Source organism: Eptesicus fuscus, chromosome 3, assembly GCF_027574615.1.
Source record: "Eptesicus fuscus isolate TK198812 chromosome 3, DD_ASM_mEF_20220401, whole genome shotgun sequence".
Taxonomy (NCBI): Eukaryota; Metazoa; Chordata; class Mammalia; order Chiroptera; family Vespertilionidae; genus Eptesicus; species Eptesicus fuscus.
Genome location: NC_072475.1, coordinates 21968233 through 21989310, shown reverse-complemented (window position 1 = coordinate 21989310; position 21078 = coordinate 21968233). Strand labels below are relative to the sequence as shown.

General features: G+C 39.7%; 1 protein-coding gene across 2 annotated transcripts in view; it reads left to right on the top strand.

Moving 5' to 3' along the window:
- The first annotated feature begins 4847 nt into the window (after positions 1–4847).
- Positions 4848–21078, top strand: part of VEPH1 (ventricular zone expressed PH domain containing 1) — a 194730-nt gene continuing 178499 nt past the window's right edge. For both annotated transcript variants that reach the window (XM_054713669.1, XM_054713668.1), the window contains exons 1-2: positions 4848–4985; positions 14483–14698. In XM_054713669.1, the coding sequence (XP_054569644.1) occupies positions 4848–4985; positions 14483–14698 (354 nt within the window). The remainder of the gene's footprint in view (positions 4986–14482; positions 14699–21078) is intronic.

Sequence of the window (21078 nt, the reverse complement as noted above, 5' to 3'; positions counted from 1 at the left end):
AATTCCAATAATTAGCTTGTGTTGCCATGAGATGAAAAAGGGTGAAAATCGCTGCTCTAGAGGCAGAACAAGAGGATCACTTCTTCAGGAGCTGTGGCTCCTACCCGGACAAACGCTCAGTGTTTGCAACTCTGAGTGTGAAATCTCCAGAGGGAGGGAGGTGTTAATTAAGTTACAACTCTTTCTTCCCCAGGCTTTGTGCAAAGGCTCCCAACAGCCATTCCAGTCACCTGCTTGAGTTCCTGTTGAAACCATGTTTCCTGCGTGGCTTCTCCCCCCACACACACCCCCCATTCTTCCCAGGGAAAGTATAGATTTTCAGGAACACAGGGAGTTTTGTTTTCTCTGTTAAAAACAAGTCTACTGGAGCAGGCTTTATGTTTCGCCCCAGGAAACAGCATTTCGCTCAGAGGCAGCTCTCTCTGTCCACTGGGTGAGGTGCAGCCTGTCACCTGACCTGCTCTGGAGCTGCTGCCGGTGGCATCGGGCTGCATTCCTGGGATTCTTCCACCAGGCACTGGCACCGCAATGAGCAACTTCAGGTTCACTGAGCTGAGTGGATTCTGCTCGCTGTGCCCTGGGCGTCCGCTGCCTGAACCCTCCTGCCCAGACCTACAGCTAAGTAAGAGCAAGCGCGCCTTTGGGAGTAGCACGCAGGTAAACTGAGTTTGCCGGGAGAGCTGGGACTCCCTGACGTGTGTCATGCTGGGGGCAGAATCATTTCTCTTTCTGTGGTGTCTATTTCTCCTTACAGAAACCTGACTTGTCAACCAATACCTGCTTAAAAATATTTACTAAATAAGGAGAATGTGGACTTCAGATTAGGCTCCCTGAAATGTTAGAAAGAGGACTTATGCGTGTGAAAGTTGGGAGTAAGAAGCAATTTTATAAGCCAGATTTTTTTTGTAATTCAAAAAGTGCGAGATTTGGAGGCTGACCTATTTGGACATGAATCTTGGCTCTGGGTAGAAGCTGGGACAAGATGTTTAATCTCTCCAGGCCTGTTTCCTCTTTGGCAATAATATCTACCTGCATGGTTGATGGGAGAACTAAGAGAAGAAAGTGTCAAAAAAGAGCTTGGTGTAGAGAAAGTATCTGAGTGTGTGCATGTATGTGCATGTGTGTGCACATGTGCATGCTTATGTGTGAATGGTGGGTTCATCTGTGTGCATGCGAATAGGCCATAGGGCAATGCCATTGAGAAGGCTAGTGGGTTTCCCAGAAGATGAGGTGGAATTTGATCTGGCTCTGACTTTCTCTGATGTTGCAAAGAGACCAGACACTTGAGCAAAACATTGACCCGAGCTGCTGAAAAATAAATAACGTGTCTTGCTGATCCTTATCCAGGAGAGGATGGTGTAGTGTAGCATGTGGGATGCACTTTAAATGAGGACTGATGGGAAGGGAGGCAGCTGAATAATGATCACACACATGGTCATGTATACAACTGTACACAGCCCTGAGCGGGCTTTGTCGTGGCAGGCCAAGTGCCTTCCCCCCCTGACTCTGTAGCTTACTCTCCATCTGCCCCTGGGCTGGTTATTTTCCTCTCTGAACATCATTTTCTCATCACATGGAATTGTCATGAGAATGAAGTGACTCGGTCCTTGGGAAGTGCTTGGAGTAGTACCTGACACATGTATAACACTCGCTAAGCATCAACTGTTGGTGTCATTATTTTACAAAGAACTCTTTTAAGTGTTAGCAGCTTTGATCTTCAAAATAATCTGATGAGATAGACTAGGCATGGATTAGCCCCATTTTGCAGATCAAGAAACTGAGGCTCAAGGAAGGGAAAAGCATGAGCCAAAAGTCTCATAAACACTGAGTGGCCAATCTGGGACTTGAACCTCAGATAAGAAGTTGACTTAGTGTATACTCAGGACACATGCATTGAATGAAGCATATTCTAAAAGGTTTGGCTCAAACACCATTTCTTCCACAAAGCCATTGCTTATCATCTTTCCCTAGGACAGATCTCTCTCTCTCTCTCTTGTACTTCCCTAAACTTTTACAGTACACAGGGACCTTTTCTCTGGGCCATCCCTGCATTGTAGAATGTTTGGTATAAGTCTCATCCGCCCCTTCCCCACCCTAGATGTGTGAACGTTTTCATGTGCAGCTGTGTGTTGAACAATAAGGTTTGGCACATGATGGACATTCAAGAGTAACAGCTGAAGGTGGAAGTGTGAATGGGGCTCCGTGCCAGCTGTCAATGTGGGTGCTCCTCTCCCCCCACTGGTATTTCTGCTCCGTCTCAGAGCTCCAACTCTAAAGAGTGGGGCAGCTGAATCTGATTCAGGAAGTGCCAGATATTGACCAAGAAGCTGACTGGTCAAAGTAAAGTCATTTCCATCCAATGTCTTATTTTCCTGAATATTATTTCTCTGAGACTTTGTCACTATAAATGTCTAAGGGGGGCGCAGACTGTGTTAAGGAGAAAATTCAGGGGGAAAAACTGTCCCAACTTTTCTTGTAGATATTTTAATTCACCTTTCCACATTTGCCAGGATGCAAACTTCTCTGAAGGACCCTCACCCCTCTCTCTTTACCCCCCTCCCTAAATCTTCCCTTCCGGTCTCCTTCATTTCTCTTCCTCTATGCTTCTCTTCCTGCAAGTTCATGCTCACATTCTGTGACTCTCTTGCTCTCTGGTTAGCCTAAACCCCAGAGCACAGACGGGCAGGCATGCAGGGTCAATGCAGGAGGGAAGAGGAGTTCATTTCCTTAAGATTCTGCCCATCTCTCATTATTCTACCCATGTTACTAATGCTCTGAGGGCCTTTATTCCTAATAACAGCCTCAAAAGGAATCAATATACCACAATGGTTATAAACTTGGAATTTAGCACTCTGGACCCAAAATCTAGCTCCCCAGTTTGCTAGCTGTGTGGCTTGGGCAAGTTATTTAATGCCTTGGGTTCCTCACCTGCCATATAGTTATTATCAAGGTTATAAACCTCATATAGTTATTATTGAGGTTAAATGAGTTAAAGTTTACAAAGCATCTGGAACAGTACCTGGCACATAGACAAGCATGTGCAGTATAAATATTGGGGGTCATTTTTCTGAAGATGGCAGGTTGTGTAAAAGTTGCATGTAGGCAACATTACCCTTGGAATCTCTTCAATGGCCTATGAATTGCATCTTTTGGAATACTACTGAGAATGTACTTGGCTTGTATTGAAAGACCATATTGCATAGAAAGTATGTATCTTTAAACTGTAAAGTTGCATTCAGCATAGAGAGGTGCTCCCACAGTGATAGCTCAGAAGGGATGTCTGAGATGGCCCAGGAAGCAACAGGCTCCCCTAGTCCTTTTCACGCTCATTCTGTGAAGCACGTGCAGAGTAAAATGATTGGCAGAATTGCCCATTGCTTATATTAAGTAAATCACTGCCATTTGTAAGTTACTTGCATTTATGAGATGACTCCACTGTAAATCCTGGGGAAAGCCCACTCGCCTGAAGTTAGGAAAACAGCACTGGCACAGTTACCATGGGGCCTTGGTGAAGTCATTCAACCTCCCTGGCCATTAAATAATGGCTAAGATCTCCACAGAGCAAGTGGTCTGTGATTTTATTAGGCCCAGAAGGGAGCTGATGAGAATAGTCAGATATTTAATTTGTGCCATTTCCCTACTCTCTTTGGACTGCTAATTGAGTGAGAAGTATAGTGGGACTTTATTATTTCTGCTGTGGGAATAGAGGGAGGATTGCCTGATCCCCAAACCCTGCTCCTTCAGCCTGCATTGAAATGTTATCTTCAAGTTCAGTGCTCAAGTTCATGTTCACATTCTGTCCAGGTTTATCTGGCCACACACGCCTAGGAAGCGTCTTTATTTCACTGCTACTTGTTCAGGGAGGGTATGAGAATAGGGCAAGTACTGAGGTCATCTTCTGGAGTGAAGGTTGGGGCAGCTTCTGTGAGTAGTATAGCAGAGACGCCCAGACAAGAGGGTAAGTATTGGTTTCCATGTCCAGGAAAAGAGAGGAAACCAGGCAGTGGGTCTATGTTCTTCCTTTCCTTGCCTTGCCTTTTTCATTGGTTTCCATGGGAATCTGTTGGTGGGAATTCTGGCAAGTGTTGGGCATCTTTGTGGCTGATCCACTCGTTTCCCTGTGGCATGGGGGGAAAAGCAGAAGTACCGTATACAGAAAGAAGAAAAATAAGTGTGGGATTTATGCTGCTTTTTACAGCTCAAATTAAATTCTGGATAAAGCTAATAATTTTTCCAGGACTTTTGAGACAAAAATAAGGAAAGATCTCATATGAAGATATCAAGCCGGAATCTGTTAGTCTATGCCAGTGATTTTCAGCCCGTGTGCCACAATAACTTTTAAAACACTCAATACCTGGCTCATTAGTCAGGGGCACTGACCTCTTTTCCCTTAGATTGTCAACGAAAAACAAAAATGACAACAGCCAACACAATAATAGCTGTCCAGTGTGAATGAATCAAAATTATACCTATTTTTTGTAAGATCGGAAAAAAATATATTTTTTGGTATGCTGCAGAATTTTAGTAGTTAGTCTATGTATGCCACGAGATGAAAAAAGGTTGAAAATCACTTCTCTATGCACATTTCCAAAGGTCTTTTTTTTTCCCCCCTTCTCTGGGCACCAAGTTCACATTCTGAGGTCATGTTTTTCCACTAATGGCTGCATTGTGTCATTTGTTTCTCTTGCAGAGAGTGTCAAAGAAGACCTCAAAGTCTGGAGAAAAATGATCTTTCAAGGAATACAAAGCATACCTCCTGCTCCATGTTTTTGCCTTACTAACCTCTGATAACTGGGACGCATGGCCCTGGGCCTACAGAAAGTCAACTGACTATCAAACTCTGCACCATGCATCACCTGTTCCGACTGGTCTTGGGACAAAAAGATCTTTCACGGGCCGGCGACCTCTTCTCCTTGGAGGACTCTGAGATTGAAGACAGCCTGACAGAAGCTTTGGAGCAAATTAAAATAATTAGCTCATCTTCCGTAAGTAAACTAATTTTCAGACTAGACCTCTATTCAGACCAGAAAGGATCTATTCTAGAGCCAACTGATTGAATCAGTCCTAGCGGGGAGGATCTTTATGGGGAAAAGAGGAAGGTTCGCTGATATGGGTCTCTCTTGACTCTGCTCTGTGGTTTAGTTGGCATCGAAGAACTAACACCAGCAAAGTCATGGACTTGGGGGCAGCCAGGCCGCCTTTGCCCGCTCAGGGAGACCAGAACTCCGGAAATTGCAGACCAGAGTGGGATTCTCACAAAGGGTTTTTCTAAGGGTTATTTCTGTATCCTTGGAATGACATGAGGAGGAGAGGGAGCAAATCCGGGGAAAAGCAGACCTGCCAAGCTGCACACCAGCATTAGTAAACAAAGCAGGTGTGCGGAGGAGGCTGAATAATGGAAGAAGGCAGATGACACCTCCTGCCGTGCAGGTAATATGAGACAAGGACAACCATCACTCTGCTGTCAGAAGTGACAGTTGCCCAGGGCTTGATAACACTGATTCTCTTTGCTTCTATATCATCTTGGGTTTGGTTGTTTTCTTTTCCTTTGCTCCTTTTTCTACATCCCCCGCCCCCAGCATTTAGTTCACCTCCCTAATTATTAGCCCCCAGTGTGATCAGGCAAATTTAAACTTTCCATCATCCCTCCCATTCCTTTGTTTCTCCTCAATGTCAAGATGATATATTCTGAAAGTACTTCCCCAAAGGGGTGGATGTGGAGTGCCTGGTGTGCTTTGATCTTGACCTTCCTGATCATGCTTGGACCCTTCATGAGCCTGGTCCCATTTCAAAGGCCAAGGCCACCAATCGTCCTCTCGAACACCTCCCAGCTCAACAGCCTTTGCCAACACGTGGCATAAACACCCACAGGGCAGGGGAAAGAGACAGGACTCAAGCCACAAAATACCGAATTAGCAAATGTGTACACACTTCAGAAATAAAAGCTTTCTTCCATGTTATAAAGAAGAAATGTTTGAAGGCCGTGCTAGCAACCAGCTCAGTTTCCTCCTCAAGCTGTCAACATGTTCTCTTGCTGGTGGCCATTAACATGCCACATTCCCCCAGTGACCAGTGAAGTCACTGCCCAAACACGCTTCTTTTCTCAGGTAATGCCTTTGACAGCAATTATGTGTCCACATTTTTTTCCAGAACATTAATCAACTTAGTCTGGCTCAAAACACAAAGTATTCCTGGTACATTTCCACTTTCTGGGTAAGATTTATGTGCTATTTCCAGCAGCCCCATTCATCACACTCCTCTGGAAATAAATTGGGTGAATATGCCACTGATTTTCATCTAATATAATAATATGTATATATATATATATACATACATATATATATATGTATATATATATATATACACACACACACATTTAATAATATATATATACATTTATATATAGAATATAAATATATACATTTCTAACAAATATTATCTTATTTATAATATCTATTGGATATAATAAATGCTTGGTATATATCCACATTCCCTGAAACCCATTTCCACTAGAGGTCACTGGTGTCGGGGATTTGCTGTGGTTGTTTCCTTCACCAATTGCTTTGTCTCACGGATGTTAAATTCATTATCTTAGGACTGTGAGCTCTGTCTGTCATGTGTCCCACTGTCTCATCAGGAGCACTGTCCATCCTTTAAGCCCTCCAGTCAGAATCCCACCAGACCCGCAAGTCTACAAGTCAGTAGTTCTCCTGTATTCTTCATCTACTAACTTCTTTCATATCTCACTTCTTCCCTGCCTCTATCTGTAACCATGGCATAGAGCAGATGGATGGCAGAATAATAATAATCATTTTAGATGAATCCAATTTTTAAATTCAACAACCACTCAGATCAACCCAATATTTAAATTTCCTAATCAATTCAAGTTATAAATATAACTATTAGTGGAATTCCTTCTCCCTTTCTGCTCCTTTAAAAGCCAATTCTGGTTTCATTATTTCCTTGATGATTTCTAGTGACTCTAGTTCTTAGTGATTACTTCCTTCTAAAAAGACATAATTGCCCCTTTGCATTATATATTTTCCTCACAGAAAATCATCTACTCATATAACCTCAAGTGCAGTCTCTACATGAGGGAATCCCAAATCTATGTTTTCAGGCTTGACAGTTCTCTCTAAGTTTCAAGCTCATAGTAATTGACATCCAGGACCTCAAAATCAATATGTCTTAATTCGAAGTTATCATTTTTCATTTTCCTAGATCTCTAGGTTTGAAACCTGGAGTCACTCTTGACCCCTTTCTCTCACTCTCCTCTTGCCCTGTGATTCTGCAGAAACTGCCATAGAAATGCCGCCTCATCTTCTCCTTCTTTTCCCTTCCTGCTTCTATCACCCTGGCTCAGGCCTTCAAAACAATGGACTCCCCCACTCCCTTGGTCCTGCCTTCCTCTAGTTAATTCTACCAACAACTACCAGATCAAACTGCCTACACCAGATTTTATTACATGTCTTTCCATTGTTCAAAACCTATCCATGATGCCTCAATGCCCATGACATTCTATGACTAATGCCAGTGATCAGTCCACTGAACCACCATACCTACTCTATGGCTCACTTCACCGTTAGCTGTATTCCATCCTTTATGATCAGTTCTTTCCTAATGACTCCGGGTCTCAATAATCAATTCCACTTCTCAATTTCTTGTTAGAAACATAGAACTAGAAAGGACCTTCTAAATCATCATTTCCAACTTTCTTCCAGCACAGAAGTTTCTTCTCTAGGATTCCTAACAAGTAGGTGGCCTTTCCTTCTGCACTTACAAAGATGAGGACATAGTAGGTTTTTGATATTTTTCCTGCTTCCCAATCTTCCTTTCATAAATTTCCCCTTTCCATTGCATGCAACCTTGATGGAGCCTTCGGTCAATGTTCCCTACCTTGCCTTTGCCTGAGGAGGAGGGGGGAAAGAAGTGGGGACATCTGACCCAAGCTATAACAATTAGAGTTTCTTTCCCAGTAATTCTAGGGGGTGAACCAGCACAGAGTGATTTATCATGATGATGGTGCCCTCAAGAAACAGTTTTTTTCCTCTATCACCATGTCTGCTTTGGTCACTGCCCTTCCCAGGCCAGAGAGTGCAGCTTTTTCTTCAAATCTGTGAGCCACCTTATAGCTTATGATTATTTTACTAAGGCTATCTAGACTTTTTCTGTTGCTTATTACCATGGAATCCTAACTGACAAAAAGATAGCCGTTTACTGTTCAAATGGTTAGTGTGTTTCTCCTTTCAGCCAGATAAAATCTTATTCTTTGTTTTTTCTATCAATTGTGCTTCCTCCCCACCCCACACCCTCAACAATCAAAAGAACCTAATGTCTGCTCCTACAAGAAGAACTTGACACATATGACGATGGGTATCAGTCTCACTTCTGGCTTCTCTCTTCACAGCTAAACATCCTTAGTGCCCTCATGTTTGCCTATGACAAGGAAGGGGCAGGCCTATGACAGGGAAAGGCTACCTCACCTCACACTTCCAGTCTCAGGTCTGGAAACTCAATTTTGTCAGTACATGAGAAACGCTATCCAAATGCAAGACTTAGAAGTATAAATTAGAATGCTGACTTATTGATTATCGATGTAAAATAAAACTCATGTCAGTTAGAATTCTTGTGTGCTCCATGCTGTTCTGTCCAAGTCTATTCACCCAATCTTTCACTGAATAAGGAATGTTATTATTGATTAGATTTCTTCCTCCTCTGTTATAATTACATTTTAGTTCTACCTCCCTGAGATTATTATTTCATTCACCTGTGAAGTCACTCATGCTCATAGAGCATCTTGGGTGAGCCCAGTAGCTGGCTAATTCCACTTAAGCTCATGGATTTTGCTGTTGTTGTTTAATCCTCAAAGGACAATCCTGTTTTCAAGTTCTTGGAGGATGCCTCATTGCAGCTCCCAAATACTGCCTGAATTCTCAACATTCTGGTTACCCTCTGCTGGAATCTTCCTAATTTATTAATATAATGTATTATTGCCCAGTATTTGAACCAATTGCTTAGAACAATTGCTAATACTAATCAGACACTCTGTTTCTAAAATTTCTTTTCAATAATAACATCACATGGTTGGCCACATTTATACTGTGATGTGCCAAAATTCTCAGGTTGAATCAAGACTTGTAATTGGATAACTTGAAAACAAAATGTAAGTGAATTATGTCACATTTTAAACCTTTGCAATAATATGCTTGTTTTCAGGCCCTTCTTCCAGAATACCCATACCTTTTTAGAAATCATGATTCTGTCCAATATATTAGTTACATCCCTAGCTTTGTAGATCTGAAAACTCAGTAAGCAAGCCTCCAGTCCTTCTTCTAGAGTCACTCACAATCCTAGCTGGTTTGTCTCCGTGGATAGAGTATTGGCCTGAAGACCAAAGGGTCCCGGGTTCAATTCTGGTCAAGGGCATATACCTTGGTTGCAGGCTTCTCCCTGGCCTGGGCCCTGATCAGGGCTCATGTAGGAGGCAACCAATTGATGTGTTTCTCTCTGTCTTTCCCTCTCTCTTCCATTCTCCCTAAAAATCAATGGAGCCCAGCTGGCATGGCTCAGTGGTTGAGCGTCGACCTATTAACCAGGAGGTCATAGTCTGATTCCCGGTCAGGGCACATGCCTAGGTTGCGGGCTCAATCCCTAATATGGGGCATACAAGAAGCAGCCGATCAATGATTCTCTCTCATCACTGATGTTTCTATCTCTCTCTCCCTCTCTGGAATAAATAAAAAAAAATCAATGGAAAAATATCCTCTGGTGAGGATTTACAAAAAAATTTAAACTAAATAGATAAATAAAAATCATGATTCTGTCCAATATATTAGTTACATTCCTAGCTTTGTAGATCTGAAAACTCAGTAAGCAAGCCTCCATTCCTTCTTCTAAAGTCACTCACAAAATAATTGAAACTTACTAGATTCTATTCTGTAGTTCATGCCCTCTTTTTGTAGTTCATGCCCTCCAAAACACTGATGGAAACTATTTTGTCCTTATTGTTTGCTTTGAAAGTGTAACTTTGCACTAAAAATTCTCTCCAATGTGACTTTAAGCTTTGTCGTTTCATTTCAAGTCCTTTCTGGAATACCTTTACCTAATAATCACTTCTTCTGTTACCTTGGCTCTCCTCCCAGACTACTTCAGGTGAGATTGTCTCCTTACCCACTCACCCCTTCTGCCACCCCCACCCCCACCTTTCCCATGATGTTCACCCAGGCCTAATTGTCCCACCACCTTCCAGTTCTCTTTAATATTTTATAACAATAAAAAATGTTAGGCACTCAAAAATCACCCAATTTCAGCAATTAGATAACATTTAAAATCACTTGCATAATAACATCTAATCCATTTCTCCTCCCATTTCTCCCAAAGTTAATCAATATCCAATTGTGGTACTTATTTGTGCGTGTTTTTATCTGTTTGCTATATGGTCATGATTCAAAAATCACTTATAGTATTATATTTCATGTTTTTAAACTTTATATAAATACAATTACAAGCTCAATATTATGTTTTTGAGGTTTAGATATGTCACTGCGTGTAGATCCAATTCATTTGTTTTCAGTGGATAGCGAATTCCATTGCATGGCTATGCCACAGTTTGTTTATCCATTCTTTGTTTGATGGACTTTTATTATCTAAACAGTGCTACACTGAACATTCTTATGATTAGCAATTTTGGCAAATGTACTAGTATGTCTAGTGTATACAACTCGGGGTGAAACCACTGGTTTTGAGGTTTTGAATGTCTTCAACTTTCTGATGTCCCACCAAATTGGTCTCCAAAGCGGTTGCACCAATTTACACTCCCATTAACCATGAATAAGAGTTCCAGTGGCCTCACCAATGCTTGCTTTTAGGAGATTTTTAAAGTTTTTGTCAATTTAAGTGAAACAGAATATCTGATTATCATTAAAAGTTGCAATCCCCTTATTATTAGTGTAGTTGATCATTTTAAAAATAAGTTTATTTGCTATTTGTCATTTGGCTTTCCCTCTCCGTAAAGCACTTATTTATGATTGAGCTTTATTTTTCTTTTCATTTTTCTATTGAGATTTAAAAATATATAGTTTTTCTTATTAATTTGAGGGAGTTTTTTTTATATTCTTGTACTAATCCTTTGTGACTTATGCTTCTCTTACTCCAAATGTAGCTTGCATTTCACTTTTTATTATAATAAATATTAATATCTGGTAGGACAAGTATCCCCAATCCCTTCTTTAAAATTGCTTTGATTTGGTTTTGTTCTTTAACAATTTTGTATTAGGTTTCTCAAGTTTCATAAATGATGTTGTCATACCTTGATTGGAATTTCATTGTCTATAGATTAATTTGAACAAAATTAACATTTTAATGGCATAATCTTCTTATCTGTAGATCTTGTATACTTATCTATTTATTTAGCACTTCTTAAATATCTTTCAATAAAGTTTTATTCTTTTCTTAAGGATCTTAAGAGTCTTACACATCTTTATAAATTTATAAGTATTATATTTTTAGCTGAGATTATAAATGGCATCCTTTTAAAAATTGTATTTCACAAGTATATTTTAAGGTGATTATAACAGAAATGGCATTTGTGTACTGGTCTTGTATCCAGTAGACTCATTCAGCTCTCTTATTTATCCTAATAATTAGTCTATAATTTTTTCTATTTATTCAACAAATAAACTTTGAAAATAGAAAGTATCTTGACTTTAAACATTCCTTTTAATTTTTTTGTTCCAATTTTATTATATCTTCAATAGATTTATGTTTGCTTGAAATGTCAACTATTAAGAGAGATGTTTTAAAATTTCCCACTATAATATTGTATTTGTTAATTTCTCCTTGTACTTTTGGCAAGATTGCTTTATGAATCTGGAAGCTTTATAATTATGTACATATAAGTTTAAGGTTGCTATTTTTTCCTTGGAGAAATTTTTCTTTTATTATTATATACTAAGCATTTTTATTCTATATAATATAAAACATTTTAGCATTTTCTTGCTTTTGGCCATAAAATTTTATATCAAAAGTAAGGGGGGAAAAAGAAACTAAACCAGTATTCTTGCTCTTATCACTTTTGTGTGAAATAGCTTAGGAAATTGTAGCTGACACAATACACCATGAGATATATAAGAGATATAGATATAATACAAAAATATTTCCAAAAAATCTAAGAGAATGATCTGAAAAATTATCAAAATTATAAAGAGTGGGGCTAACCATTTGGGTACAAAATAAATACAAAGAAACAACTGTAAGTTGACTTAACCAGCAATAACTAAAAGTTCTAATGAGGAAAAAACAAATATTTTGCTAACAGCAACAACAAAAACATAAAATACACTAGTAAACACTTAAAAGTTTATAAAGCATAGATGAAGAAAATAGCTAAATGAGTATTATAAAAGAATTGAGAAATGGAACAAAAAGAGGGCCTTGAAATGAACCTGATGTATATGAAACAATTATGGAAAATGATTATTCAGCAAACAATGGTGGGAGAACTTGATTAGCTATTCAGAATACAATGTGCATATTTGCTTACTTCCATAAATATGAAATAGATTTAAGAGTTAAGTGAATAGCTAAGAGATTAATTTCTAAAATACCAAATGTTAAATGTTTTCAAGTATTTTTTAATCTAGAAAAAATATGGGTGAAATTTTATGAAACCTTTGATAAGGAAAACTTGAAGTAAAAAGAAAAGAAGTTACAGAGAAAGAAAGGAGATTGTGTAAATGAACATTTGCCTGTGCTTGGGGTGCCTCTGCCAAGTATGTGAGCAGTTGGCGATCCTGGTTTCCCTTGGGCAAGGAGACTGGGGTGAGAGGGAGACTACTTATCGCTGTGAACTCTTTCTTTGTATCTTTTGAATTTTTGTACCATGTCCATGAATTTCATTTTCAAAAATATTAATAATTTAAACAACTTAAATTTCCCATTTAAAAAAATGAAAATCAATAAAGCCACAAAATGATTGACAGAGTTGACTACCTAAATACTCAACATGTCAATAAATAGCAGCAAAAAATAAGTAAATAAAATCTAAAAATACTGAAGCATGGAGACACATTCACAAGCAATATGCCAAACTTTGACTTAATATCCTTAACAGAAAAAGATATTGCTCTAAGGGAGGACCAAAACTAATGAAGTCATCTGAAGAAAAATAAACATGAGATACAGTGGGTAATTCCTAAAGGAGGAAATACAAATGGCCAATAAACACGACAAAATATTTAATTTCCCTTCCTATCAAGGAAATTCCAAGTAAAATAGCAATGAGATATTGTTTTTCATTGATCACATTAGCAAAACTTAAAAATACTTTGCTCTTGCAAAGGTACAATAGGCAGAGCATGTTTTCACCCAGCTGATGAGAGTATAAATCTGTAAGATCTTTCTGGAAAATAATTCCGCAGAGTGTATCATGAGCCTTAAAAATATTCCTCTCCTTTTCCTCAGAAATGTCCACTTCTGGAGAATCTAGGCTAGAAGTAACTTAGAGTGTAGAGAGGGCTTCATGCTGGCTGCTGGGTAGAGTGTTGTCCTGATGTGCCAACTTTGTAGGTTTGATCCCATCCCTGGTCAGGGAACATACAAGATTCAACCAATAAATGCATAAATAAGTGGAACAACAAATCAATATTTCTCTCTCTGTGTCTCCCTTCCTCTCTCTCTCTCAAATCTTAAAAAAAATTATATTTAAAAAAAAGAAAGAGAGAGAGCTTTGTGCATAAGATGGTTACTGCAGCAGCAGTGGTAATAGTATAAAAAAGTTGTTAGAGCTGGAACTTGCAGTGGGATAGAAAGCCCCATCACTTCCTATCTGATGGCCTCCCTATACTATTATGCTTGCAGTTCTGTCAGTCCACCATGGAGTTCCCAGTCAGACAGATTTCCAACTTAAACCAGTGTGCCTGTTTTTCACATGTAGATGTTTTGAAGGATCATATCATCCCTCAATAAAGATGATTAGGTAGTTGAGGGAGAATTAAAACAGAACAACAGCATTGGGAAAAGTTAATATGGATTTGGAAGCTGTTTGGATTGAAAAAAGAAAGATGACATGATGTGTTCTATTGTGTACAGAGAGAGAAAGCTTATGAGGAGAAGTTGGAAGGTAACTTGAAACATTTCACCGAAGTTACTGAAATGTCAGAGCAAAAAATAATGGACTTAGAAACTGAAATAGCTTGAAGATTAAACCCACTTGCGAGTGAATAACTAAGTTCCTTTGGACTCTCACTGCTCCCTGTCTGTGTATCTGTGACACATGGATCTGCTCCATTTGAGTGCGTTTCCAACTCTGCCTCTTCCTCAAGAGTCCCGACTTGGAAGAAGGAGGCCCTGGTGGTATCGGGCCTTACCACCTAGCACACAGTGTGGCCCACCTGTTTGCTAAATGACTCAGTATGTGTTTTGTCGGACCTTTGAGAGATTATTTTCCATGGTATTATTTAAGTGAAGGTTTTCTTCCCAATAGGATTACCAAACCAATAACAATGACCAGGCCGTGGTTGAGATCTGCATCACAAGAATCACCACAGCCATCAGAGAGACAGAGTCCATTGAAAAGCACGCGAAGGCCCTCGTCGGGCTCTGGGACTCCTGCCTAGAGCACAACCTGAGACCCTCCGGGAAAGACGAAGACACCCCCCATGCAAAAATCGCCTCTGATATCATGAGCTGTATTTTACAGGTATGTTGGTATTTAATATCATGCCTATTTGATACTGGCTTGGCAGTTGAGGTGAACATGTGATGGCTCTGAACCAAGAGCCAATGTTCTATAGTGTTTGGATACTGTCAAAAGATACCACAAACCATCAATAACTAAGCCAGGCAGATTGGTCATTAATTAACCAAGAAGGTTCTATCAAGGCCCTGTGAGGAGTTCAAAGGAAAACCATAGCAAGCTCTAATTTGTTGGGAGAGATAAGACACATGCATATAAGAAGCTAACAATAAAGCAATGTGTGCCAAGATTTAAATGAGGAATATTGGAAAAATGCAGAAAAGGGGACCCCTTTCATCCAAGGAGACCAAAGAGGGAGTGGAGTCTGAACTGAGGGACAATGAGCTTGGAATATGTGGAGAGAATTGTCATTTTTAAGTGTATTTCTTTTTTTTTTAAATTTATCTTTATTGTTGAAAGTATTACAGATGTCCCCCATATCTCCTCACTGACTCCTTCCACTCCGCACGCCCCCCACCCCCAAGCCTTCACCACAATATTGTCTGTGTCCATGGGTTATGCACATATGCATACAAGTTCTTTGGTTAATCTCTTCTCATCCCCTCACCCCCTCCTTGCCTTCCCCCTGAGATTCATCAATCTGTTCCATGCTTCTATGTCTCTGGATCTATTTTGTTCATCAGTTTATTTTAATTATTCATAATAATAATATTAACCTGTTCTGATCATATTTAAATTCTCTCTTCTGACGTAAATATCAATTTGGAATTTTGGCTCAGCCACAAAACAATGATGTGAGATGGAAATGTTGGGCAAGGCACTTAACTTTCTAAGCCACAGTTTCCTCCCTATAAAATGCAGATGAAGCAGCATTGTCCATGACACATTTTACCAACCAGTGATGTTGATGGGTGCTTCTCAAAAGAGAATTATTGATCAAATAAGTTGGTAAACACTGAATTCAATCTTTCCCTTTTGAGCTACCACATGCTTCATAGTATATTAAAGTCTTCAGAAAGTCCTGCAATAAAGAAATCTGGTTAACGGATTAGTACAGCATTTTTTTCACTGTGATTCAACCATGAAACTTTCTCCCCTAGCCTTACCTGAACACAATATATGTAAATAGCCCACTAAGCACAGTTCAAGAACATCTCATTGGGTTAAAGTGTCTAGCACTGTGTGTAGCATCTACTATTAGTTTCATTCTTTCTTCTTCTACTTTTTCTCAGAGTTGTCTATGCTTAACTAGAGCATATTTCATGTTTCACATTCAGTCCAGGGGCTGGTGAACTGAACAAAAGACTCTACACACACTATCACACTGGTTTTTCTGTTTGTTTGTTTTTTGTTTGTTGGTTTGTTTGTTTTTTTATCTTTAGAGTTAGGGATGGGAGGAGAGAAAATGGGGATTTCATGTATAATGAGAGATTTATATTGCTTGGATATAACAACAAAGACCGAATATATGTTCTTCATTGGTTACCTTGAATATGTTATTGACATACATCAGAAACATATTATTTTACTCCAAGGTGCCACTCCAAGGTCATTCACACAGAAAGTAGCTGCATGCTTCAGCTCCCACTGCCATTTCTTAATCATTGGTCTAGACCCATGGTCGGCAAACTGTGGCTCACGAGCCACATGCGACTCTTTGGCCCCTTGAGTGTGGCTCTTCCACAAAATACCACGGCCTGGGCGAGTCTATTTTGAAGAAGTGGCGTTAGAAGAAGTTTAAGTTTAAAAAATTTGACTCTCAAAAGAAATTTCAATTGTTGTACTGTTGATATTTGGCTCTGTTGACTAATGAGTTTGCCAACCACTGGTCTAGACACTAGCACAGTGCCACCCAACAGAAACAGAATGCAGGCCACAAACATGAGCCACAGATGCCACTGGAAATTTTCTAGTGATCACATTAAAAAGAAGTACAAAGACACACATGAAATTGATTTGATAATATATTTTCCTTAACTCAATATATCCAAAATATTATTATTTAAGTATGTAATCAATATAAATAATGGTGAGATATTTTACTTTTCCATGCTAAGTGTTATAAATCCGATGTGCGTTTTAGCACGTCTTACTTTGGAGGACTCCCTTTCAGGTGTTCAGCAGCTTCATGTGGGTAGTGGCTCCTGAGGTCGCCAGTTCTAGAGAGTCCGGAAGATTTTCTGGATGGAGATCACCTTTGGAAAGGGTTATGGACAATAAGCAGGAATTTCACCAAATAGAAAAGGTGGAGTGAGAGGACATTCCAAGCAGAAAAAAAACAGCTTGTGCAAAAGTCCAGATCTGTGAAATAAGACCAAGGTCAGAAGAGCAGGCTGCCCTTCCAAGTGCCCTAAATTCTAATAAAAAAACGATGTTTCATTCTGGGTAAGGGGTTAGGTCTTCTACTTCAAAGTTGGGGGTGGGATGAGGAAGAGGAAGCAAATGTTTCTGAGAAATAAAAAATGCCGAACTCGCTGCTGGTCAATGACTCAGTGACTCTGTACATGCGTTTATAAGATTGTTGAGCATAGGGACCCAAGGACAAGCACTGCTATTTTTGGAAAGAGATAAAGAGAAGGACAAAGGGATAGGCCTCGTGGTTGAGAGGGACAAGAGACACCAGCCTGTAGAGACAGTGTGAGTACAGGGTGTCCTGAATGTGCCCTCCAAGGAGGCAGAAGGCTTTGTAAAGGACAGCGGGAAACCCTAAAGGCGGACTTGCCTTTCAGCAAAGGACATGATCTGCCCAGGCCACTCCTGGGGATGTGACCCCAGAAAGTCAGCCCAGGAAGCAAAGCAAGGCTGTGGTCACAGCACTGGCAGTTAGCTTTCATCCAATTTTAAGGAGAGCTATTTGGCCTGCAATGAATGCCAAAAAGATGATTTTTATCCTACTTGTAATTTGGGTTCTTGTGGGAACCGTGTATAAATCCAAATGACTCATATTCTGTTCTGTTGTGTGTGTGTGTGTGTGTGTGTGTGTGTGTGTGTGTGTGTGTGTTTTCAGTAAAATAAAGAGTAAATCAACTTTCAAAAGTCAGCCTTATAATTTTTAGCTTGCACAACAATAAAAAAGAATGATTTTCTCTCCATCCACTTCGTCTCCCCAAACAAGCAATCCCTGCAGCAGGCGAGGGCCCACCAGTTCTTTCCATGTGCTTGGCTATTTCACTTGATTTTTTTTTCTGGCCATTTCATTGTCATTTCAAATTTAAATATTTTCACTCACACACAAAAACTTTCTGTCTTATTTTCCCCAAAATTGCCTTTTTCGATCTTATTCCCATCTACCCCAAAGGACCATTTTTTATTCCTCTTTTAATGAGTAATTATAGGGGGTGGACAATAGTGGATTGTACAAATAAGTAATACAATAATTAGTAAGTAATAATAGAAGAATAAACTCTGTGTTTTGTACACACAACTGTCAACCTACTTTGGCCAACCCCTGTATCGAATTCTTTTTCTTTGTCCCTAAATTTATGAATTTGCCACATTAACCTTAAAATAATATAAAATTCCAGAATTCACCTTTTAGACGTTCCTCAATATAAAATTCGTACAGTTGTGCAGCATGTACTTCTGGGTTCTGCTGTCTCTTGCCTTGGGTGATATGCTTTTACCAACCCACCTGAGTCCTTAGACAAGGCTCTCAATCTATCATCTAGAAAATAAAGGATGAACCAGATCACCTTCCAGTTTGAAATTCTGATTCCCTTAGGACAGTGGTCGGCAAACTCATTAGTCAACAGAGCCAAATATCAACAGTACAACGATTGATATTTCTTTTGAGAGCCAAATTTTTTAAACTTAAACTTCTTCTAACGCCACTTCTTCAAAAGAGACTCACCCAGGCCGTGGTATTTTGTGGAAGAGCCACACTCAAGGGGTCAAAGAGCTGCATGTGGCTCGCGAGCCGCAGTTTGCCGACCACGGCCTTAGGAGATGCTGAGAGGTAGAATAGCAAAGAGCTTTAGAGCTTGAGGGTCTTAGAGTCAGATGCTCTTGGTCTTACATAAATGAGATAAAACTTATTTTATCTCTCTAAACTTCTGTGCTGCCAACTGTAAAATGGGTATAACAACTTTGTTGCTCCTGAAGAACATCTTTTATTATAAAAGCCACCTCCCTGTGTGGTCCAGCCACTCTCTGGAAGTGCCTATTTCAAACCACAGATTTCTATGACCTGGTTTTTATATAGAATTGGCCAATGCCTATTTCTTTGCCCCTTGAAGAGTCATGAAGGGGAAGACACCCTCCACATTAGATTCTAGGATAAATCCAAAACTGGAGAGGGTTGAAAAAAATTAAAATGCACTTCAAGGAGGTTATAACCATTGACATGACTGATGTGCTAGAATGAGATTCTAGAGCAGTTACAGCCTTTTCTCCAACCAAATCACTTAAGCAGAGCTGTTGTCAAGTTAGCTCTGCATTTCATCTCTCTCATCTTTCCTCACACTGTTGATGAGCCCTATGGAGAGGAAGATTGCCCAAGGACATTATCTGGAGGGAGGAATCTGAATAATCCCCAAATCTTACAGTTAGAAAATCAGAAAGGATCTGTTTTTCCTCTTTAGGAGGACCCCACTGACCATTCTCTTTGATTCCACATGTCAGTTGTCTTATTTCTTCTTCTTCAGTTATGTTGTATGAAGATTCAAAATCTGTCCCTGATTAGCATTGCATGCAAAGTGCTTTGGATAGTTTTGAGAGCATTTCCAATGCAACTCTTAGGGCAGGACTGGTTATGCTGGTTTAGAAGTTTATCGCATAGCAACCCAGCTCTACCATTTACTTGCAGTGTGATCTTGAGCAAATTAATCTTTTTGTGTCTTCATTTTGTCACCTGTAAAATGCAGATGATGAGAGTAATTGCCACATAAGTTTGTTGTGAGGATTAAATGAGTAGACATTTAAAAAAAAACAGACATAAAATCTTTAGGACACAGAAAGTGCTACATGAATATTGACTTTGATGTCATCATAAGTATCATCTGCAGAAGACTCTAAAACAGCACCTTCTAAAAGGCTGTTAATTTAATTACTTGTTATAGCCATTGTTGATTGCCTAGGTCCCCCTCCCCAAAATATAAGTTCTATTTTATTCACTAATGTAGTCCCAGCACCTAGAACGAGTGAATGGCACACAGTCAGTGCTCAAAATAATAGTTTTTGAATGAATGAGTGAGTGAACAAATGAACAAATAGTTTAAGAGACGTGGCTGTTGTCTGGCTTCCATACCAAGTGCCCTTCTTTCAGAGTGGGCCATGGTACTTATTTCTCAATTAGTGCCACATGAAACAGTGGCATGAAATGAAAGGAGACTGGGACCACCCCCGCAGGTTCCTGAGACCCGCTCTCATTATGTGTCAGGAAATATACTGGGAAAACTTAGGCGTATGTGCCATCTAGATTTTACAAGGCTGTGCTACTAAGAGCCAAGCATTTTTTTATGTAAATTCAAATTTAGTTTGACTATCTAATCAATGATGCCAAATGAATAACCATAAAATAACTATTTTAATAAATGATGTTTGCTATTTCTTGAGACTACTCTTTTACGGCTCTTGCTTGAATTCGAGGCCAAAGAGCTTCTTAGTTGCTATCATTTCAGATAAATATCTCTTCTACTTAGCTTTATTCTTTTCAATCTTAAAACACTGGGAAAGGTTCCCAAAGTACATTTTCAAGAGGAAAAATCGCCACCAAAAGCTCAAATTTGTGCTAATCTAGTTAGGAAATATAATTCTTGGCATCTGTAGAACAAGGGCCTCTTGTTTTGCTTCTCCAGGCAGATATAACTGTCCCCATGAACATGTCTTTATTTCTACTCTGATTTTCACTGACTCTATTCCCTAAGTACTGGACACTGAGTTGTGTGTAAGATGATACACATACCAGCCTGCTCACGTCTGCACTGAGGGGCAAGATCTATCGTAGGCTCTGGCATTAACAGCTGCTGCTAAAGTGGTTTATTTGTCTGAGTATTCATAGGCCTTTCTTGGCATGTGTGCCATTAGCATTCCTGTGCTCCAAAGAATCCTGGTGATAAAACCATTTCACGGGCCTGCGATCTACTGCATTAGCAACTCCTTTTGCTTCACCTGAGAGCAAAGCTCAGCAGTCGGAAGGAGGTTGTATAGTACCTGTCAGGTCCTAGGGCCTGTGTCTGTCCAGCCTTATCTTGGCCTTCCAGCTCCTCACTCAGATCCCATTGCTGACAGCAGTGTCCCTGGCTTCTTGATACATTAGGAACCGTCTAGACACTGTTTAGAGATTGTGAGCCTTTGCTCACAATTCCTTAGTGTTTACATGAACTATTTGCTCTTTGCTTAATGTTTCCCTTCTCCTATCATTTAAGAAGTTTCCAGATGACCTA